The sequence below is a fragment of the Numenius arquata genome, chromosome 6 (assembly GCF_964106895.1).
Source record: "Numenius arquata chromosome 6, bNumArq3.hap1.1, whole genome shotgun sequence".
NCBI lineage: Eukaryota > Metazoa > Chordata > Aves > Charadriiformes > Scolopacidae > Numenius > Numenius arquata.
Window position 1 is genome coordinate 15605062 of NC_133581.1, and position 24441 is coordinate 15629502.

The following is a 24441-nucleotide window of genomic DNA, read 5'->3' on the forward strand; positions in this document are numbered from 1 at the left end:
AGGTTGAACTGCCGCTTGTAGCCTTAGTGTTAGCTTCTGTGAGTGTAGAGTGTATGTGAAACTACAACACATGACCCTGTCCGAAGTTTAGGGTTGCTAAACAATTTTTTTAATGTGCTTTAATACGTCTTATGTACTGAAGCACCCATCCTCCATGGAAACAGGCACCTGATGTCAAGTTAGATTCACTGACATTTTCACTGCTACTGAGTATCACCCAGATAATCCTGCTGGCAGAGAGCAGGGATGCATGGACAAATGTTAGTTTTCTGCCTGTATGGTACCCTCACCATCTTGCATGTTCTGAAGATACGTGCTACCTGCATCCATTCCCTATGTGATAATTTACAGATAACTCAGCAGTGGAAAAATCTCTTTAAATTTGAAGGAGTAACAATTTTTGAAATGATTCCCTGAAGCTTAGTAGCTTCACTTCACAAACAAACAAATAAACCTCTTATAAATACCCACAGGAAAAACAACCAAAACCCTTAATTACAAAAGAAGCCTCTATGCATTCAAAATCTTTGCCTTGTTTTCCTGTCAGGCCTCATTTCTAGCAAGGAATCTCTTTCCTAAGGCCAGCAGGACTGCTGTGATGTAGGAGGAGATAAATATATATGACAAAAGGATGTGAACGGGCAGAGCCCTGCCTTGACAGTGACACAGATAATTGAGTTATTGGGGAGTTAGTGTAAAAGTTGACTGTTTCTTGGGAGAGATGTCACATGGCATTCTGGTTGTGGGAACAATAAGTATCCTCTGGCAACATTTATACTTGCCATTTTCCCCCCTTCAGTTAATGCTCCTAGTTCCTTTTGGCGCTTTTTCTGGAACAGATGTTTAAGAAAAAAAAAATTTAGATATGTTGCAGTGTATGTCGTCTCGCCACCTTGGTAGAGGTAATTGGCAGGTGATGTCCTTCAAGACTTCGCTATTTATAACAAGAAAACCAATTCATACCCACATACGCTTGTGTAGGGTTGCCAGAATTTAACCTTCTCTCTAGCCTCTGTTAGGAGTACTCATATTTGAGCCAGCCGTTGAAATGAAAATCTGGTATTGCTATATGGAAAAAAAAGCCAGATTTTTTTGCTACGAAACTTGCATGCTTTGCATCTAATATGCACAAAAGTGCAGATATAAATGTTTGATGTTCTGAATAGTGCTGTTTGTTAAGGCATAGTGTTGTATACTAGTAATTGCAGGCATTAATTATAGAATAGAACTGGATTATGACTTTGGGTGCCCTCATTAGGAGGGGACAGTGTATAAGTGGTCCTGGGAGGCTTTGTTAATTAGAGAAAACTTGTTTCATAGCATCTTCCTCGCCTTTTTCACCAGGAGGTAGTAATTTACTACTGCTTATACAAACACCAAATGAGATGCTGCTACTGTAGGTCAGCACTGCTGCTCGGTGAGAGGAGAACTGAATGTGACTCAGCTTTGTTGGTTCATTTCCAGCCTTTCCCCACCTTTTGCCCTCTTCGGCCCTGCTTCACTTCTGCTTTCCTGGATTTAGTTCGGGTAGTCTGTGTGGAGGTGTGCACGCATCCTGTGATGCTTCATCAAAGACTTCCTTGCAAGACCTAATGTTCACAGAGAGCTTCTTCTGAAGTATCAAGTATACCATATGGCAGCTACTGATGTCTTTCCATGTTCCTTTAGGAACCCAGCCATATACGCATGCACAGGCACCTGTAATTTTGGACAGATACATTAGGTGCAGTTATCTTGCAACCAAGAGGCCTTTGCACTTCAGGAAACTCAAATAACTCTTCTGTATCTTTAAAAAGGAAAGTAACCACAGGCCCTCTGGAACTCTAAGTTGCCTGTGCATGCAGCTAATTATGTTGAGATTGAAACAGCACCTTTGAAGCATGTCCATGAAATACATAATTAAAGTATCTTGTGTTCGATCATACCGTTGGACAGCTAATTGAAAATCACATTGTGTCTACATAATGAGACAAATAATATATGCATTTGTGCACTGATGAAATGACTCGTCCCATAGTCTTTTCCCCTTTAATTGCTATGATGGGAACTGGCAGAAGAGGACCACGTGCTGGGCTGTCCTTGATCAGCAAATCTAACAGACGCAGAGTTACTGTTAGGGACTCCCGTGAGTTCAAATAAAAGCAGCTCTGAAGGATTGGACTGCTGTTTCCAACAATTTCTGTACAGATGTGTAAGGCAGGCAGAACATGTTGGGTTTCCTGCTGTCAAGGAAGTCAGTGGCTAGCATAGCATCTGCCTAGGCTTCATAAACGAACAGAGCATTTTTATTTATGGTGAGGAATGGCTTGAATGGTTTTGGCCTGTGTCTGCCCATAGGATCATGCCATTCAAGACCCTCAGTGATGCCCAGTTGGCTCTGCTACAGCAGAGAGTTCCTGCAGAGCAGCTGGTATTTCAGCAAGTGAAAGTCTGGGGCTTGCCAAGCTCCAAATAGCATCCGGAAGGCTTGCAAGCAGTGAGTTGTCCTCAGTCAGTCTCTTGAGGATCTGGTGACTCAAGAAATATTAATGGCAGGGAGTATATGCCTCTTGGCCACATCCCTTGTGTGTTTTTTATTCCTTCAGTGTCTATCTTGCTCCCTGTGGTAGGGGAAGTGCTGTGCTATGTTTTATCATCATGCCATGAACATGTTTCTTGGAATGTAAGAAACAGGAAGGATTCCTTTGCCCTCCTCTCCACCATATGCTGTACGTTTGTGGAAGACAGGCATACCCTGATCAGTAAAATAATTGGTTGGTTTGTCTTTCTTATTTTTCTTGCTAACACAAAATTAATTTAAGGATAAACATATATGAGGAGAATTCCAGGCTGGTCCTCCCCTTTGAAATGCACCGATTGCAATAGTCATGGAAAGGAAAACTCTGGGATGTCGCTTCTTCCACAGAAGATTCAGAGCTGCGTCAGGGCTTAACTACAGTGGATCTTATGGTCTTATTTTTATGATGTTGACATACATGATCTCCCTATCATCACGACAAGAACAGCTTTCCAGCTTACTGGGTCATTCATTTGGCTGTAGAATTGCCTGGAAAGAACTAGTTATTTCAGGTTAGCATTAACACATATGTATGTTCATGTATATGTTCTTTATGTGAAATAAATTAAGTCATTTTTCTCAGCCTGCAGTCACATAACCAATCATAGCTTTCCTCTGTAGCTCTTGTACTTTCTGACATCTAAAAAATTGTCATAGTGCATTAGTGCTAGGGAGACAAAGACAAGTAAGGAAATCTGCTGATGCTGCTTTTTACATTTAAAATCATGCAACATATCCAGGGGTTTAGGATGCATTTTCTCAAGGGGTTCCTATGACCTGAGTTCTCTGCTGTTTACCTTTTGCAGTCAGTCTTCTAATTACGATGCCACAGTTTGGGGAAAGGTTATGGTCACTTCAAACCTTGAAAAATTATATTCTGCTGCTGCTAGTGCCTGACAAAAATCTGGCTTCCAAACAAAGGCAAAGAGAAAGAACGAAGCAGCAGACCCTGGAAGAGATAGAATATTGTCTGCGTGATTAAAGCTCTTTTATTGGGCTGTGGTCTGTAATGGGAAAGAAAAAGCATGATCTCCGCTGATCTGCATTTTAAACAATGTTGAGGATTAGCAGAGGGGCAGCAGATGCACCTATTGAGCTGTAAAGGAAGGGATTCAAAGCTATATTGTGCAGATGGGAGATTATTGTACTGTACCTCCCCGCATGTGCCAGTCGGTACTCCTGCTGCTCTGCAGAGCGGCACTTATCATCTCCGTCAGCCTCCTTGTCCCAGAGCACACACAGCACAATAAACCTGCGTTAGCCCTGCCGCCGAGTTCAGCAGACACTCAACCAATCTGAACAAGCAGAAACCGAGCCGTGGCAGCCATTCTGCTGCTGCCGGTAGGATCGTGATATGGGCACTGGATGATCATCACATCCCTCCCTAACACAGTCTTTCAACCAGGTTAACCCTTTTCATTTGAACAGCTTGGTCTAACGATGCTGCCTGTCATTTTGCTACAGACCCATCCTTTGCCTAGAGCAGAGTGAGCAAAACGGTAGGTGAGAGCAGAGAGATTTTCCTTCACATTGTTTTCTGTTCTTCTGACGTTGCTTCCAGAAATCAGCATCCTTTCTCCTATGTAAATTAGGTGTTGCAATTTTGGGATTGTTGTTTTCAGTAAATGGATCATAAATTTGAAAGCTCTCACCAAATTTATACATATAATATAGGAAGCACCCCACTTTTGGTCTCATATTTTCTGCTGTAAGGAAGGAACAGATCTAGTGGCAAAAATGGAATTATTCTCTTTTTACACTGCTGTAGCATAGGGTGGGTGTGAGGTTTATCTGGAATTTAATAAAAATTATGGTCTACTGGCCGATTATTTCTGCTCCAACATATAGTTCGTAGTTGAAAATACATTAATAATATTTTTCTAGGTTTTACCTACTCCTACCAACTTAAAATGTGATTGTGGCATGTGCTTGGTTTCCAGCTCTGGCACAGGGTTTCTGTGTGACCTTCAGCAAGTTACCCAATTTCTTCATGCTTAAAGTCTTTATCTTCAAACAGAGAAATAGCATATAATTAGGTGTTCTTTTGACTGCCTTATCTGTTTGGATCATAACCATCTACCCCAAGGCAGGGCCTAGCACCTCATTATGTGTATGCATCATGTTTATCACAGTGGAGTCCTAGTCTTGGATTGAGTCTTCCGATATAAACAGCAATAATAATCCCATAAGTCTCCTTCACACAATTAATTCTGTGTTCTGTTACTTAGTTTCTCTTTTAAAATAGTTTTCTCCATAGTCCTGAAATATGTTCATGAGGCTTGAAAATGACTGGAGAAAACAATTATTTTCTGCAGCATCCTATTCTTATTGTGTAAATGTGTCATAAAGTTGAGCTTTCCCAATAGCAGCCTGGATATTACCTCATGCTTTGTCTGCTCATATGGGAGAGTGAGAGTGAGTGCAAATTCCTATATATTTGTAAATATGAATATCTCTTTGCTTCTCGATTAGTGTTGATTCTACCTGGTTCACCTCAGTAGCTCCATCACTTTGTAAACAGTTCTCTGTCTTAAAGACTAAGTTCTGCTTAAAGCTGGAAACCACCTCAAGTACTGACATACTTCCCATAGCACCCCTATTTCTCCATCTTGAACAGCTGAGTTCCCCATTTGACATCAAATTAGGAAATGCGAACCTCGAACCATGGAGCAAGGCTCTAGATGCCAGTAAGTTAAGCACAAACGTGGCAAGGATGCTGCCGAAGAGGTAGGGTTTGGCTCCAGCAATGCACTCTTGTTAGGTTCTGACATGGGGCTGATCTTCTAGCTGTGAAGAGAATTATTATCTGAAAAGCAGGGTTCATGAATTTATCATTTATATTTAAATCAAGGCAATTTAAATCGTGGGTTTTATTATGGTTTAAATCAGCAAGGGCAAAACCTTGATTTCATTTATTGGTTCCATACTTATTTGTCATTTGTACATTTTTAGCTATTTTCCTAAAAAAAAAAAGTTGATTTTGAAGTTGGTTGCCATCCAGGTATATTGATTTGCAAAAAAATTCTCTTTACACAAAATTTAGCATTTTTTTCCTGTGGTTAGGAAGACATTCTTTACCACTGCCCATTCACTGAAGTCATAATGTAGTTAATGTGCATTTACTTGCATCCTTTCTTTTAAATTTTTGCTACATTATAGGTTGATGACTGGCATTTTCTGCTCACTATAGATGGGCATATGTTCTTTGTAGGTAATTTGCATCAGCTTCTGTTTGGTTTGGAAATTGAAGTGAAATTAAATTGATAAAAAAATTTTAAAAATCATTATTTATTATCCAGGTGAGCTGATTACATTTAAAAATAAACATAAAGGAAAAAAGATTTTAAAAGTTTGCTTTGAACAGTTATGACAAGTGAGGTACATCTATAGAGAGCTTTCTCTGCAGACTTCCCAGTGCACCTCACTGCTCACCTGGCACTTCTGGGCTCTGGAAAACAGCCTGTGTTGTGCTGGGAACTGCAGCAAGTGGGGATCCCCACTTGGAATTAGAATGAGACCAACCAGACCTTGAAGCCAGGTCTCTGGAGGAGGAAGTCTCAGCTTCAATTACATGTATTGTTACTCTTCTTCTTTTTAGCAATTCCGAAAAAAAATAGATTGATTGGGAGTGTTTAAGGTATGAGTAAAGTTGGCAGAGAAACTTCACTGGGGTAGGGAAAGGGTAAGCTATCATTATTGCCAGCAGCTTAATACTCAGTTCAGCAGTGGCTCTTTCCTGCTGTGTGGGAAGAAGTAGAGAGCAATTTGTATGACTGGGAGTCTTGTGAGGGCATGTAAGCTGAAAGAATCAGGAGGAAGGTTGGGCTGAGGAAGGAGAAGTCTTGTTTCACACATCCAGGTAATAAAAGCATGTATTTACCACAGTAGTGGCCCATTCACAACATTGCCTGTAGTCAGAGCAGAAGCACATGAAGCTTCCGTAAGCTAATAAGGTTTTTGCTATTACAGGAGGACTCTTGCGAATGGAGTGTTGCATGGCTGAAGACAAACAGCTCATTCTTATCTTTCTTTCTCACTCTTTGTTGTACAGCTTCTGATTTAGTTCAAGCTAAAAGACTTCAGGGAAAAGTTTTTCTTATAGGATAAAACATGTAGAAAACGTGAAGAATTACTTAGAATAATTTAGATGATAACATTCTTCAGAACTGCTGCAAAGAAACGTTGTTGTTCCATTAAACATCTTAAAGGACTCTGAAAGTGTTCTTTGCTCATTAATACTTACAGAGACTGAATGGAAGGAAACCACTGAAGGAACCAAATGCAATACATTGTATTTTTTGAGACCAAAACCAGGAGGAATGGCTGATACACCAGTTGGTTGTGCTGCCATCCAGAGGTACTTTGACACGCTGGAGAACTGGGCAGGCCGGAACATCAGAGTTCAGCAAGGGGAAATGCAAAATCCTGCACTTGAGGAGGAGTAACCCCAGACATCAGTACATGCAGGGACCCAGCCAGCTGGAAGGCAGATCTGCAGAGAAGGACCTTGGGGTCCTGGTGGACAACAAGCTGGCCATAAGCCAGCCGTGCATCCTTGTAGTGAAGGTGGCCAACAGTGTCCTGGGCTGCAGGATCAACTAGACCGAGGGAAGTGGTCCTTCCCCTCTTTTCAGCACTGATGAGGCCACAGCTGGAGAACTGCGTCCAGTTCTGGACTCCCCAGTACAAGAAACATATGGACGTACTGGAGTGAATCCAGGATAGGGCCACAAAGATTAAGGATCAAGCATCTCTTGTAAGAGGAGAGCTGGGACTGTTCAGCCTCATGAAAAAGGTCAAAGGTTTCTCATTAATGTGCATAAATACCTGATGGGAGGGAATGAAGAGGGAGCTGACTCTTCTCAGTAGTGTCCACTGACAGGAGAAGAGGCAATGGGCTCAAATTAAAACACAATTCAATCTGAACACAATAAAACACTTTTTACTGTGAGAGTGGTCAAACAATGGAACGAGTAGCCAGAGACATGTGGACTCTCCATCTGTGGAGGTATTCAAAACCCAACTGGATGAGGTTTTGGGCAGCCTGCTCTAGCTGGCCACGCTTGAGCTTGAGCAGTGGCTTAGACTAGATGATCTCTAGAGATCACTCCCAACCGGCATGATTCTGTGATTCTGTAACCAACAGCAGATTCCAGATTCTTTTTCTTCTCTTCCTCTCACCAGTGGAACTGGACCGGTAGCACAAATCAGGCAGCATGTTTAGAGAAGGCTTGGTTTATTTCTTTAACCCTGTTGCTAAATAACTGGCCATCTGCTACACTGATTTTCTTTAGGCTTTTTCCAGTGCACTGCCAGCAAGTGCAGTCTGGAGGTTCCTGCTCTAGTATTCACTCAGCTGGTTGCCTCTGTGCTTTCAGAAGGCACCTTCTCTTTCCAGTACAGTATTAGGTACATTAGTACAGCAGCATTCATGTACAGCTGCAGAGGTAGATTTTGAGTAGAGTACACTGCAGAGAAGAGACAAAGGTTTTAAAAAGAACCTTCATTTTAAGCTTCTTCAAGTGGTTGTTAGAGGGATTTACAGTTGATGCTGTGGGCAGAGGGATTCTCCTTTGTATTTGACAACTTCTAGTCGTACAAGGCCACAGAATTGCCTTAATTCCCTTGAATCTGACCAGCGGGGAGCACCTTTGCTCTTTCTCAACTGCAACTGAATATAAGTCTCTGCTTAGACAAACCTTATCTGAGAAGTAAACTTCTCTTTCTGTGTTTCTCTGTCTGTCTCCTGGAGCTTGCTGGGGCTTCTATCCCAGTGTAAGGGAAGAGATCTAGTGTTAAGGAATTTTAAAGTCTTGTATCTGCAAGTGAAAATGGTCTCTCAGGAGACTTAGGGAGGTCCTTTTGCAGCTGAAATCTGTGGTGCTGAATCTGATATACGCTCTACTGTTGGTACGGCTCACGGTACACGTGTGCTTTCAGGCATTCCTGTTTCTGATGTATGTGCCCATCCTGCTTGCGCAGGAGGCCTTGTTGACCAGGGCTGGATCTTCGGAAGCAGATCCTATGCTTATGGCAGTGCCGTTGCACCATGTTGTGACATTACATAGGTCGCTCCAGCTCACACTGGTTTTGTTTGTCCAACTGACCAAACTCGGTTTGCAAATTGAGTTACCAGAATTGGACTTTCAGACTCTGAAGCCTGAGGCGCGAGGCTTTTCTGTATTTGTCCTTTGCTAGAGTTCCTGATTCTCTTTTTAAAATCTTATTCCATCCTTGCTGAGAGTTTCTTAAATTATTCCCCTAATAAGATTTGGACTGCAACCTCTAACCTTTAGTGCCTTAAGCATAGAGGGTCACAGACAAATAATGTTCCTGTGAGACACCTGTCTTGCCAGATAAATGCTGTTTAGCTGCTGATGATTCTTGTGTTCAGGAGAGACTGTTCCATACCTCATCCTCTGTAACTTCGCCATAGCCTTAATGTGTGAGTGGCCTGACCCTGCAATATGAGTAAAGACTATCACAGCAGTTTCTAGTCACTTAGGAGCTCATAATACAAAGCTAAAGAACATAAGTGTGTGTGTAATGTTCATAAGGACAGGAGAGCGTTTTCTTGTGCTCTTTACAGGCAGTATCCCTTAAGGCCAGTGGCTTTGCAGAAAGTGATACATGATTTGTCTAATGCCATTATTGCTGGGTAGTACTGTATTATCTTAGCACGTTTATCCCCTGTGTATGTCAGAACACTGAACGGGCACAGCAATCTCAATTATTTCTGAGCTGCTCCGAGTCAGCACTGAGCTCCTCTGTGGCTACTGTAGACTGCGCTGTGTTGTGTCACCTCCATGGAGACGCTGGGAGGGCTGCAGCTCTTCTTGGTCGGTGGGAATTGGGAACAACTCCAAGGAAGCCAATGGGATCACACTAGTGTACATGCAGGGAAAACCAGGTCCTCGTGTGGGAGTGTTGTTCTTGAGGGATGGTGTTTTTAACTTTCACCCAGACTTTGTAGCTTTTAGGGAGAAGATGCTTATTGGTGTTTTGTTTATTTCTATGTACTTGTCCAGGCTTAAAACTCGTCCTTCTTCTTAATGTGATTTTTTTGATTGAACCTTTCTGAGTCTTCTGACACCTCATGCTAACTGTGTAGAGCCGAGAAATACAATTATTAGTAGACTAGAAAGCAATCAGAGGAAAAACCCTGGGGATGAGATGCTCTGTTGACATCCAGAAAACTCATCCACTCTTCACCCTTCTTTATTTGCTCTGGCTTTGAACTAATGTTTGTGGAGAGCCCAATTTAAGGATTTTATGCTGATGCTAAGAAATTACCAGTCTGAGTAAAGGCAGAACCATTTCCTATGTGGGGGAGTGATGCAGTAAAAGGTGATGTAGATTCAAGAACAACAATGCCTGCAGATTTGTTTTGCCTTAGTGATAGTTAACACATACAGGGAGTTGTATACTTTGGTAAGTGTTGAGAACAGCTGGTTGTGGCATAGCCATAAGGTCTTCTACAGCCAGATCTTTCAGCACTTTCATTCTCTACAGCAACACCCATTAGAGGCACGCAGGAGCTGACGATGAAGAAACTGGTCTGCAAATTCCTGAAACAGATAATCCTTTGAATTGAGTTCAGTGGACTTAAGATCAGATCCGTGGGTTTGTTCATCAACCTCCCCAGTGAATTCTTCCAGAAGAGAAAAATTCACTGTGGGATCTTCCAGCCACCCAGGCAGGGCTTTTTGCACAGAAAACCTGGAACAGAAATGTGACACAAAGATGTGTTTTGACAGCACAGTTTTCATGCTACTGTCCTTTTATAATCACCAGTTCCTGCCAGAGTTTGAAATTGAACTCTGTTTCAGGACATACTTAGCTTCAGCCACTCTGGTATGAATTTCCAATGACGAAGCTGGGTATCAGAAGGTGGGTTGCAGTGTGCATGTTTGTATTTATCCAACTACCTTTCTTTTGAAAGCAAATTGAATTTGCTTCATTTTCTTTCTTTGTTTTTGCGGAGGCACAGCTGACCGTGCTCTCTAGGTATTACATTGTTTCTCATAAACCGTACCTTAAATTAATGAGGTGCTCGGGCTTTTTTTATAACCGTGTACTGAATGTGACCCCCCTGCTTTCCTCTCTCTGTAAGGAACATGGCGAACCAGCTGTAGTGAAGTTTGTACTACATGAACAGGCAGCTCCTGCTCTTGGTGTAGAAGTCAATAAATGCTTTCAGCTCCATGCTGTGACATGAGCCATTATTCTCACATTAAAGGAAATACTTTTGAAAATTGTTTTTTTTTATATGCCTGTTTCTGTTCATTAAAATTATAATAGTCTAATTTTTTTGACCTTTAGTTCTTTTGCTGTGACTTTCCTTTTTTTAAGCCAGAAATCAGTTTTCAAATGGCCTTTCTTCCCATTGTCCTAAGCCAGAGGCTGAGAGTTTCTCATATTCAATATAATTAAGAAAATGTGGTATTTCCTACACTTTTTACAGAGGAACATATTGCAAAATGGGGAAAGCAGTCTGTTACAATTGTGTCATGAGATCTCTGCCTTTACAGTTTTATAATGCACACAATCCACTATGGAGGACAGGCAGCACTTTAAACATTTGCTCAAATTGAGACTATGTAGGCCAATGTGTCGGGCTCTAGGAGTCATATGAAAATATCAGAATCTTATTAAAGCTATTTATTTCAATTTCTTTCCATTTCCTCCTATGGAGCTGTGTTCTGCAGGCCTGTAAGTCTGCTGTTAGTCCCCAGACCTTCCCTCGACCTCTTGCCCCTCCAGTAGCCTCAGGGCCACCCTCTCTCCATCCCCCTCCCCTGTCCCCTTGTCTAACCTGCAGCCAAGGCAGTACAACTGGAGTCTGCTCAGGAGTTCAGTCTCACGCTGACTGACCAGCAAGGCATTTTCTCATAGCCAGACTGAATGACTGAAGGCCAATCTGTATCCTTACCTTTCCTGTACTGGGCCAACTCACAAGGTTTGCCTATAGCCAGTTGCTGAATTTTATTGAACTTGTTACTGAGGGCTTACTATTGAATTTAGTTGGTGTTTGCCAGTGGGATCCAAAGTTATTGAGATGGATGGTGCATGGACTGCTAGACATGCAAGGTGTCTATATTGACTTTATTTCACTAGGAAGCCACATTATTCTTTTTTTTAAATAAATAATCCAGATATCATGCCATCCAAACTGAACTTAAGTCTGAAACTATAGTAAGAGGAACTACTTCAGCAGTTCGGAGAGGTTTGAACTTAGGCATTAACTCAACAGGATTTAAATTCCAAAGCCAACTGCCCTCTTGGGAGGTTGCAATATCATTTTGAAAAGGGCTAGGGCCATACCATGGGAGCCAAGTACAGAGCTCAGGTGAGACTGATGATGGGGTGTCCCTACTGTGCTCTTACCCAGACCCCAGCCTGATTGTCCTCTTGTATTTGATGACATGAAAATGTATGGTGGGAGTATCTCCCTGGAACGACATTAACATAAAGGTCTCAGTCTCAAAAATCTTTCACAGATAATGAAGTTCTTTCAAGCTTTGTTGGATGCTGTTGACTGTACAGGAGAAAGAATCAAATCTGAGAGGGACATACAAGGACATATATCCTGTTTGGTAGATGCTGGTTGACTGACAAGATGATGTGCTCACAGATTTGGACTAGCTACAGCATCTGTTGTCTTCTATGTAGGAGAAAGGAGAGAGAAAGCTATATAGAAGAAAACTATGCAAGTGATAGATGAACTGCAGGACAAATGGGTAAAACTGTGGAGAGTATTACTGCAGGAGACATAAGAAGCTAGCGACAATGGGGGCAGAGGTCCACAGATGTGGTGAGGACCTCTTGGGATGGGCCTGGAGATCTCATTAAGGAACATGAGGGAGGATCCAGGTTTTTGTGGTAGGCAATGAAATGAAATTTAAGGGTTTCTAATCCTAAATGAAATCTGCAAAAGATCAGTCCTTATTAGTTCTACTGGGTACAGAACAATTTGTCCTTGGGAAAAAATCTGTAGCTGTAGAACAATGTATGCTATGGCTATCCAACACATTTCTCCCCTGGCTGTGTATGGGCCATATCCCACTGCCATTAGCAAATCCTTCTGGAATTCATGGGAATTGGGATGTGCTGCATGTGCTTGTGACTTGCTGTTTGCTGCCTTGTTCATAGCATGGGTGCAAGTGTGGTTAATCCAAATCACTTCTTGAGCCTGCAGTGCAGCATATCGGCAGTCAGTGAAAATCCTGTTAGGAATCTGTCAGTGGGTGATTAAGGGATGTCAGAGGGCAGAGTAAGCTGTATCAGCACTGAGCCGGGTAGATGAAGTGTTCTGTGGTGAGCCTAATCTTGTGAAGAGCATGACCTTTGTCTTCTGTATAAAGGTTTTCCATGGTAACCCTCCTTTTTAATTAAGTTCTTAATATACATATAACCTAGCTGAAACAATCATGGTTGACAGAGGGTCAAAAGGGTGTGAGGACTTTCTAACAGAGAGAGGGTGGAAAGGTGTGGTGAAGAAGGGGAGATGTAAGAAATAAGCACAGAAAATGGGATTAACATCAGCTGAAAGCACATGTGAAGAGCAGTTTATCTGTTGTTTCCCCTCCTCCTTCCTCACCTTCTCTTTCTCTGCTGCGCATGGTTCCCTCCTTGTTACTGCATTAGCCCTTCTCAATAGATCACTGGACCAAGTGGGGACATTGTGGCTCATTACCCAGATGCTACCTAATTATAGTGACATGTTTTCTAAAAGATATCTTAGGCAGGATAGACAGCTCTGCTGGCTTCCTGCTATACCTGAAAATGGCCATCTTTGGTCACCTCCTGACAAAGGATTAATGAAGTCTGAAGGGGGACATGGATCTCATCATTCCTCAGAGTTTTTCAAGGAGAACATACAGCTCTTGGAAAGTGGAAAGAAAAGCTTTTGACTAGGAGAGTTGAGGGAAAAAGCAGAGTTTTCCCAGTGCCCACACAGAGATGTTAAAAAGGGAAACCTTTTTCTGGTGCATCAATGGAAAGTTCTGTTATATTTTAATTTGTCTTTTTCATTTGAAAACAATGAAACCACTCTTCTCTTTCCCTGTCTGCAGGGGGTGGGGGTGCTGCCCAAATGCTTTCAGGCATACACGATGGAGGCTGAAGTCTGCACTTCTCCTGTGGCAGCAAAGCTTAGCCTCCTAAGTGTTTTTATATGGGAACAAAGACTTGATCTGAAATTGGAGCTCAGCCTACTATACATCACAAGCTGCTGATAGATCCCAGAGGACTTCAAGAGTTTGTTAGAGTTTGGCTGATGAAATAATGGCTTTTTACAAAAGCAGCATCCAATGTACCCATCAAGGCCTGTGTCCTGGTTCCCTTGGGGCGAGGGTGGGGATTTCTTTAGACACGTGAGTGTCTATAGTAAGATGGGAAAGAGAGCATGCGGAAAGGACTCAACAATCACATTCTTTGCTATATTCAGGGGGCACAAAGTGTCTCTGAGAAGTATTGATTTATGAAATATTGTAAGAAAGAGACCAAGATAAAAATCAATATAGGTGATGTTGGTTCTCTGTGTTTTGATCCTGCTGAGTTTGGAGGATGATCCTACCATAATCTCTGAGGCATACAGCGTAAAACCTGCTCCTAGTGAGCTGCTGTGCATATATATACGTCTGTGTCTCTTGTTCTCTAAGATCAGGTGTGTGGATCCAGTCACATCTGAGCTGATGCATTGTTCTCACCAATCTTTGAGCTTAGGAATGTGTCCCTTCGGCTGTCCGAGCCGGTGTGCATTTGACAGTGCTCATAGCTCAGGAGAATAAATCCAGGCTACAGCAATTTATTGTGCAGCTTCCTTATGCTCTAAGCTGAGGCACGTGAATCCCGGAACTGATGAGCATCTCCTTTCATGCTCCTGCTGAGCGTTTGAACTCTGGCTTTAGTCCTACTGTAATTACAGTTTATTCAATTTAGAAACAGTTATTGCTTAGAACAGCCTTATAGCACTACAATTTCTCTGTAGAAAAGCCCATGGTCAAATTATTTCATTACCAGCGTGGGTAGTTCCATCCTTATCCTTTTAGATTTCTAGACAACCCTATACCTCCTTTCCCCATATGCAATTATAAATTGATACCGTATAATTTGCCTGTCACTTGATATAAGGTTCTGTTTATTTTAAAGGCAATAATTAGAGATAACAATTGCTATAGAAAAATAAACATCTGTTCAATGAGAAGACTGAGTAATTAAGGGCAATTATTGGTTTCCATAAGTAGGATGCTCAGTGACAAAGTTCTTTCCAGTGCAACCAAGAAGAGCCTAAGATGCATATTGTAGGAGACCAGACATCTACATGCTAAAAGAATTGGGAAATGAAATGAAAGCTATTAATAAGAAATTATCTAGACCTTTCTTTACCGATTGTATTTAAGATGCAGTTTCCCTGGTTGTAACATGTAAAACTTGCATAGGGTTTAGATCCCTTTCCAACATTCTTTGCAAGGATTAATCAGTTAATCCTTCTACAGCCCCTGCAAGGCAAGTAGTTACTATCCTTATTTTATGGCTATGGAAATCGTGTTGCTCTGGGCCAAATTTTAATCCGTTTTCCACTGTTGTAGATCTAAAGCAACTTCACTGCAGTCAGCAGTTAGACACTGTAACTGAACTGATTTAACCCTAATTGAAACTACAGTGTTTGTGAAGATAACCGAGAATAAAGAGCAAGAATATTACACTTTAAGCATTGTCCTGCGCTCCACTTGATTTGTATTAATGCTTTTGTTTGCTTTAAGGGTTGATTTTCTAAACTGGCATCGCTGAAGGTTTGGAGATCTTGCAAATGCTAGTGCATGTAGTTTTCAGGAATGAGCATCCATAAATACTTTTAAGATTTACAACAGCAACCTCCAGTTTGTGGGAAGAATTTACATTACTTGTATATAAAGATCGTATGTACAAAGCTCATATATAGCAATGGTGTACACCCTAAGCTTTTTAAAAATCAGTGTACTTGGGTTTGTTCAGCCTAAGATTTTTATTCTTCCTTTAATCTAGATAGTTTGTTACCAGTACTAGTCTGAGCCCTGAAGTAAACCACAAACGTTTGTGTCCTGCAGTGCCTAGATTAACATTTGCAGAGTATTCATTGACTTGAATTAATTGGCAATTAGCTAACTCAAGTTAAAAGAGGAGTGATATTTCTCTCTAGACATTCTTTTAATTGCTCATCCAGCCAAAATAGATACTAGTGGCCAGACCAGGCCTTTCCACTCGGATTTTTTTAAGAAGCTTTTTGACAGTGCGCTCTGAAGTGAAATGAAGTGCAAGCAACATGCGACATGCAGATGATCATCTGAAATCAGTGGCTAGTTTCCCTGCTACCGGAATTTATCAATACTTACAACTAGGGTATTGGGTTGGCTTTATTTCAAAAGAAAATGAAAGACCTCCATTTACAGTTGGAAAAATCATATGTATTAAATGTAGCAAATGTACCTAATTTTTCATTCCACTTCTTGAAGTAGTCATTTGCCTTATGGTTAAAAAATCAGGATAATGAGTTACTTGTGTTTAACATTTCTGAAAGACTGTGGGAACATTATTTATTAACAACGAATATACCATAAGTGCTGTGTTTAAACAACAATGTTGTTTCATTATTTATTAGCCTCTCTCCCGAAAAGATGATTTGTTTCAGGTTGGTGTCTTTGACAGACTCCAAGTTTGGATAGGACTGAAAAACAATTCTCTCTTGTTCCCAGAATGTTTCTTTCTCTGATGAAGAGTTGGAATAACAGGATCATTAGTAAGGTGTTACTCTCCACAGCCATGTTCCCTCATGCTGCTATTTACCCAACTGTAAAGTAGATATGAAATAGCACCAGCTCTGAACTCTGAGTATTTTATTCAGTCTGCATTAGAGAAAATTACTACAGAAAATGCAAGGCAAAAGGAAATCAGCCTTTTCTGAAATCCTGTCCTTGGCTGAAAAGTCATGGAGATGGTTGCCAGTTACAGTATAGGCCATGGAGATGACTTTCTGTGGTCAGGGATTCACAGTGAATTTATTGTCTCAGCTGGAGGGAAGCTTTTGTTTCTCCATCCCCACAGTGTGTTCTTCTTGGGTAAAATAAAGGATTCCTCTCTCTACTGCTTCAGGATGGGCTGTCCACCTGTCCGGCTGATCTAAATTTGTCCTTTGCTCATCACAGAAGCTCCTGTCCATTTTAGAAGAGATCTGTGTATCTTTAAGCATCTGCAGAGTGGGTGTTTACCAGCCGAAAAATGTGCAGGCATGGTTGTTAGTAGGTCAGTGCAACATTAGGCTGGGTCAGGCCTGTACTCTTCCCTTTGCTCTTCTTCCTTGAATGGCATCTTTCCCTTGTGTCCTCTGAGGTTCCTCATGCTCATTGTTTTTCAATTAATGGCTTTTAATTATACATGAAAAGACACTGCTAGCTTACACGTCCCCTTACTTTTCAACATATTCATTTTTCTTCTTTGCTCCCCAACCTGAAATTATAGGGCTGGTTCTGCTGCTGTTCAGTGGCTAAGATCAGAATCAGCCCAATGTTTGCAGCTCATAGGATGGAACAGCCTATTTGAAAGCTCCAGCATGTCAGTGCCCGAGAGCCCCCAGGAACCACCGATGGATGGAAATCTGAAGTGTGCCCAGAGGAATGAGTGGGTGGGACAGCTATGTGGGTGGTTGGGGGAAATTTCAAGTGCTTGATTCGCAAAGTATCTTAGATTTTCTGCAAGCACAGACCACAGTTAACTTTAACAATCCTGAAGACTACTTGCCTGCATTTGATGGGTTAGTTACTTGTGAAGCTGACAAGCTCAAACTATTTGTTGCTTGGCAGACTTGCTTTAAGCCAAGGCAGTGCAAAATATCCTCTTAGTGGCAGCCTTGTTTGTTTTCCTTTGGGGACTACATAGGTACCTGTGCTGGCCTGAATGTATAGATAAGCTTTACAAGTAAGTACCTAATGTGTTGACACATTTGTATTGGAGGTTTGCTATAGATTCAAGGTGCTTATTAACAGCTGCGTATACAGGAGAGCCAAAACTGGAAGGTCCACAGCCACTTCCACAACCCTGTAAACATGCCTTGGACGCTTGTTTCTAAGCAGGCATTTCTGCCACTTTCATTTCAATAACAGCTCAACAGTTTACTCACATAGTTGCTGCTTATTCTCTCTAAAGGTCTGTCATTATGCAGATATATAATACATCTTGAATGGTTTATGTTCTCTTTGTCAGGAAAAGAGCTTCCTAAGCATCAGAAGCCCACAAGAGTTCAAATCCCAGTGTAAGTCATCTCTAAGTAGTTATACCCTAGACTGGAACTGCAGGACAGAAGCACAAGTCCTGAGTACAGGCCCTTCCTGCCCAAGCTCAATTATGATTTCCGCCTAGTAGCAGGAGGGCCTTATCATATAGATGGACTTACGAAGAGGGGAGTGTTTTGGTTAGGCTGGCATGCAGGTATCAAAAGGAAGTGGCTAGGGGAGGGGGGAGGAGGTAAGGCAGAGCAACAGGTTTTATTTTTATCCTAAAATTACATTCAGCTAATTTAGTGCAGTGAAAAGTGCTGTCTTGGGCTGTCTTGGGCTGTTCAGGGGGTTGTCTTAAAAGTTCTATCTCCACAAAACAGACAGCAGTGACAGTGCAATTTTTTTCTTGATTTTTAAAATGTGAATTGAGAGAAAAGGAAAAATGCATTAAATCTCACACGTGCTTTCTCATCCTGTCCTCTGGTATCGTGGTGTAAATCAAGAATGACTTCTTGAGGTCAATGAAATTAATTCAATATGAAATCAGTGTAATTCAGTATCAGTGTGATTTTTTGCAAGGTGTGCAGTGTCTTCTAACAATTGATTGACTGGTTGAGTGGAATAAACAGAATGGTTTAATCTTAATTTTTGAGTTTCTATGGTAGGTTAGTAGCCAGAAGGACAGAGAGTGCTGTGAAGATTGCCTGTACAGCATGGTGTTTTCACAGAAGTTCATGGTTAAAACCCTTCTATGACTTAGCGACAGAGTGCTTCAGGGAGGATAAAGGAAAAATAGTTTACAGATCAGCCAAGTTCAGTGGGAAAGATGTCTTGATTTGGGAGCAATGACATTTGAAATGAAACCCTGAAGTGTGAGATACCAGAAGCCATTATATTTTCTTCAGGGTGAAGGACCAGTTACAGAGAGCAGTTGTTTGTCACCTTTATTGACCTCTTAAAATAATTGGTCTGCAGCACATTACAGTACAGCACCATGCCACAGATCCTGGGAGTCTAGGTATAAAGGACTGAGCTAAAAGTTCTGCTGCGATTTGAAAGTGTAACTAGGAGCGATGTAAAAAGTGCTGTGGTAGTGCGCTAAGTGATGTAGAGCTGTGACTTGTGCTGGTAGCAGGAAGGGAACAATCGGCACAGGTTGAAACTGTGCACACTTTCAACAAAGCGGTGCCAAGTAGCCACTATCCAAACACAGAACAAAGCCAAAGAGAAGCAGCATAAGTAAGGCTGCAGCTGCTATCGGTAGAGCCAGTAGCGCTATGGGTAATATTACAAATTTATTGAATAGACAAAATTCAGATGTAAGAGTGAGCATTGGCTGGACATCACATCTTCCCCCAGCTGCACTTCTCGGCCGCTTCAGGCAAAGGACGGGCTATTGCTATGCACAGTTTCAAATGGATTTGTCAGTGTGCAGCATTCTTAATTTTTGTGACTTGTTTATATCATGGCTGAAAGTAAAGATGTCAGCATTTAAGCAGATGAGACTGAGAAATTATGTGACTAGAAATATCCAGAACACTTGAGCATGCCATAAAAGAGATGTGACTGGAAGTAAGTCGGGAGTTTATTTCTTAGCATAATAACCAGTGATTAATGGCTCCAAATTTATGATTAACTATGTAGCAAAAAGATGGACAGGTAGCTGCAAGAGATTGCTGGAGTCCCTGATGAAGCTCCAGTTCACTTCCATGGGGACAGTTTGTAGTAAGGCAATAGTCTATATATTCATTCCTAGATAAGAAGTGTGAAGTCCTGTGTTCATCGTTTTGCTGAACTGCAGATCTGTTGTGTTCAATTTGCAGATAAAGCAATGTGTTTGGCTTTGTGGTTTGCATCAGGGGATGGGGTTGGGGTCATAACTGCAACCCAACCTAGGAGCTGAGAGCTGAGCTAGACTTTTTCTTGTGGTGCAATGTCATTGCTTATAAATGCTCTGTGAAGCCCAGCAGGTCTCAGTGACACCGGGGAGGTGCCATTTCTTCTTACTTCAGTTATAACTGAATTAAACTAAATGGCAATTTGGCATATTGTTTGTGGAGTGGGATGGGATCCAGCCTGTCTCAGGTGTTGTGCTGCATGTGCACGTTTGGCAACAGTAGAAGCTGAAGCAAACAAGATCTCACTTGAATAGACCTACAAAGTACAATTTTTCTGGGTACAAATTTTGTTAATGGTGATAGAGTTGAGCGCTTATGGGACTATCTTAAACTCACTTGTGGGAAATACCTCAATGTACTTTCATGCAAGCCAGCAGATTTAGGTCAAAATTTTGCAGAAGATAATGCTTTGTGTATGTTACTTGCCTCTTTCTTTTAATTCTTGGAGTTTTATTCCATATTTTGGTGATGGACCAGACATCCTGATCCTGTCAGGGATATCCATATCCTTTTGCCAATATAGTCATTAGCAGTACTCTTCATTATTTGAGGACAAAGATATAGTAAATAATAACAAAAAAGAAGAATTCAGAGTTGTACCAGCATATGTTGGTGTTGCTCCATGCCACAATGGCGTTCATCACAGTGTTAACTTTATACAGTAGGATAAATTAAAACAGTAAGGGAAAGCATAATTAAGTACCTTTTTATTATGATTACAAAAGCTTCAGAAAGAGAAAAACATAGAGCACACGTCTACACTGCAGACTTCTGACCATCTAGTTTTGTTGATTTCTGAGCTTTCATTGATGTCAGATGTCAGCAAAAGCCTTTATTCTAGCACGGTTAAATTGGCAGAAGTTTACTTCTTACTGGTAGAACACACTTTGAGTGGACAGAGCTGAAATTCAGTGCTTCAACAAAAATACAGTTTTAACAGCAGAAACTGCAGCAGCATTAAGGATGTTGGTGCCTTCACTGCCAAATGGTCCCAATGTGGGCTGCAGGGTTTTCATTACTCACAAGACCTTATCTGGCTGGAGGAGGGACTAGTGGAAGTTTGTTTGCATATAAGCTGCCAGCTGCTGGGTGGTGTACTAATAGCACAAATCTTAACAGCGGCTATCTCTAACCAATTCTTCCTTTCTGTTTTGCTCTGTTTCTCCTGCAGGGCTTGTGAAGTTGGGGGTTCACTGTGTTACGTGTCAGAAGGTCGCAATAAAAATTGTCAACAGAGAGAAGCTCAGCGAGTCGGTGCTAATGAAGGTAATTTTCTAATGGGAGATTTTAAAAAAAATCAAGTTCTTGGCTCTGTGTCTTCTGTTCCATGCAAAATTAATATCTTTAATTACATATAACAAACATCCCTGTCAGTACGAGGATTATGTGGAGCATAATAACAATAATTTAGTTATGGGAGAGGCTAGGGCAGCTAAAATTAAATGGGAGTATGCCTGTGCTTTGTGAACAAAATAAATGGTCAGCTGCAGAGTTGCTGCTTCTCTGCTGGGGCAGATGTGTGCTGGGCATCTGCCTTCCACCGCTGCAGCAGTGCATAATAGTTGCAGCACACTGCAGACTGAGGTGTACAAATGTCAGTAGGAAGAGATTTAAGAGAGGCTGGTGAATCTGTTGAGTACTCCTGCTGCTTTCTCTGCTGCATAGGTTCGTTATGATCTGATGCACGAAGGTCCATGACTGTTTAAAGCTGTTTTAATTCTGCTAACATTCCACAGAGCTGAGCCATTGGAAACCATCAAAGTGTCTGTCCCGATGGTCCCAATGACTGTAGTGTACAGAAGAGCTTAATTCATTTTTTACCTAGCCTTGTGATATCCATCTCCTTACATGAGTGTCATTGATTGATCTTGGAGACCTAAAAATAAAATAAATGTATGCATAAAAGTTTTTTCATGTGATTTGGTGACTAGAAAGGCTAAATTCAGCTTGATGGAAGGGATTAGAACTGTACTGCAATCAACAGAATTTCATCAAGCTCTCACCTCCAAATGACACTAACAGGTCTGCATGTGGCGTAGAGCACTTTGTTGAAGTAGCTTCCCTATAAGCACATGGAGCATATATCTTTACAGTGCTCTTTCTTATATGTACTTCTGTGTCAACTCTTTTCCTGCACAAGTAAGTATCGCAATCTTACTAGCAGCAGAAAGAAAATGGAGATTAAAGGAATACGCAGTCAGTGAATGTTATGCATTCAATGTAAGTTTATTTTTTTTTTCAGAGAAGGATTCTTAAAGTTTATATTCAATTGTAATGTGTTCAGACTTACCTTTCTGGAATTTCATTGAGATATTACCTCTCCTGCAGTACTGTGGATTCAAACAGTCTTGTAATATAGACCAAAAGTTAGAAAGTGAAATAGGTAAGAAAACTGCAACTTTAAAGGGAGATGCAGCAGGAACACAGGGAACACAACGAAAGCAAACAAAGTGTGTAAATGGTAAAATCTGAATGAGACTCTAAACACTTTGAATATTTTCCAGAGTAACATAGTTGGAATATTTTTTAAAACATGAGCATTTTGTTTGCTGAGAGACACTGTCTGGTATCTGTATAAAACATTTTATTTACCTCATTGATTTTCAGAGTAGGAGGCAAATCACTTAGCATAGCAAAGTGATCTCTCTGCTTTAGTTGCGTTGCATTACCTCGGTTGCAGCATGAAATCTGAGTAGTGAAATGGTGTGTTAGGCCCTTGTTTACACAGCCACATGCTGAAGCATGCCATGTTTTCTGTAAGATTGTACAGCATCCTTCTCAGGAGGAAACCACGCGTTGTATGGTGATTCTTATTTTCAGACCATTCTTGGTGAGATTTTCTCTTTCAAGGATTCTGTTCTCTGTGCTCAGGAGGTTGGAACAACAGATGGGAGTGAAGTGGTTTGCCCAGTTCTTGCATAAACTCAGTAACCAGATGTCTTTTCAGGAATGCCCTATGTCTGATGGTCACAGACAGGGCCTGAGACTTCTAAGTGAATTTGGAATTGACTGTACTGTTAGCCAGCTTAATCCAGCCTGGCCAAAGGGGGAAAAATGCTTGCAGCTTTCGGTAATCCCAGTGTGACCATTGCCAAGCATCCAGCTGACAGCTTGCTGTGTGGAGTCAGCAGCCACAGGGAAATAGCCAACAGTGAAGCCAAGTCATGGTGGTGTGGTGGCATTCCTACTTTGCAAATCTTCCCACTAGCTTATCAGTTCCAGTGACTCTTTTTGCCAGTAGGCTGCAGAACAATCCCTGGAGCCAAATGATTCAAGACCCCAGCTACTCTCCCAAGCCAGACCCAGATTGATGGATTTTACTTTAATCCATCCTTGGACAGAAAAACTGGATCTGACAAATATGCACACCTGCCGCATGAAGCTGTAACACTGCAGTGCTGTGGCCATTTATCCTAGAGCATAAGGAAGAAGTCTGCTCGTGGTCTTTTCAACATCTAAAATGACAGGCACAAGCATATACAGCAGGCTGCTTTCTCTGCCATCATTATTCTATTTTGACTTGCTTCTTATAGCCTTCATTTCTGCAGTGTTTTTGCAGTGTTTTATTCTGTACGTTCAGGGAACTGTCCCTTCTTTCTGCAGCTGCTCTTCATCCGAGCTGTGCAGAATTGAGAGGCATTTGGTAAAGTGCCTTCTAATCATAACGTTGTAGTATCGATATTTCTGGAGAGAAGAATTTGGAACTGAAGCAGCTGGTCTCAATTAGCAGAACTGCTGCTATGGAGATGATACACGGGCAGCACGATGCAGCGCAAGCTGCAGTAAATGTATCATCCAAGCGCTTGCTGCCCTATCAGAGGACAGGGCTGCTCAATGCACACACGAGCCTTTTGCTTTGTCATGCCCTTACTCGCTAAACACAGGTTGGGGAGCAGCGTTCCTTTCCCAGCTCCAGCCTGGGACTGTTTGGGAGCCTGGTTCTGGGGCAGAGCTACAAATGTAATTTCACAGATGAGGACAGAAGGGCTGGTTCTGTTCTCGCTCCTGTTTTCACACAACGGGTAAAAGCTTCAGCTGGGTTTCTTCAGCCACACTGCGGTAACCCCCATGGATGTGGAGACCTCCCTCCCATGGTACCTCTAGCTTGCTGTAGCACAAATCAGCAGAAAGATTTCAGAAAAGAGTCCGTTATAGGGAGCATCTTGAGTTTAAAATAGGGGTTCCTTAACTTCCCTGGATTACTTCTGAATCACTGAGAGGGAAATTAGGCCCAGAATACAAGAGCTGAAGGTGTCCGAAAAGCAGTAAGCTTTCCTGAACAGGCAGATTCACTATTGATGGTTACATTTTCAGTACCAGCGCAAGCATTTGGAGTTTATAACTTCAAAATATAAAGGTTAAAGCGAGTCTTTCCTCTGATGGTGGCCAAAGCTTGTTTGGAAACGTTGAGGCATCTCATTAGATGTACTCAGAAGGGTCCTTTCCTCTTTACTACCTCACCCGTTCTCTTCCACTCCCTCCTTCCAAAGAATAAACAACAACAAAGCAAGCTACTCTTTTGGTGATCCATCAGACAAAATAGTCTTTGGACAGAGTGGTAGTAGAAGCAATGCGAGCATAAAGGGTGAAGAGCGAGAAGGGGACAGCTGGCCTTGGGCTAATTACTTGAACACGCAGGCATCCTGAGAAAGCCACAGATGTCCCAGGCTTGATGACTAGAGCCCAGAGCTCCGTATGTGTGCTTTGTGTAGATGTGCCTTTTATTTGTTCT

At 41.7% G+C, this 24441-nt stretch overlaps 1 protein-coding gene across 1 annotated transcript in view; it reads left to right on the forward strand.

The window, feature by feature from the left end:
• The window catches only part of BRSK2 (BR serine/threonine kinase 2), a 319951-nt gene that overhangs the window by 140212 nt on the left and 155298 nt on the right, over positions 1-24441 (forward strand). Inside the window, exon 2 of the mRNA XM_074148741.1 lies at positions 20881-20975. Coding sequence (XP_074004842.1) covers positions 20881-20975 — 95 coding nt within the window. The remainder of the gene's footprint in view (positions 1-20880; positions 20976-24441) is intronic.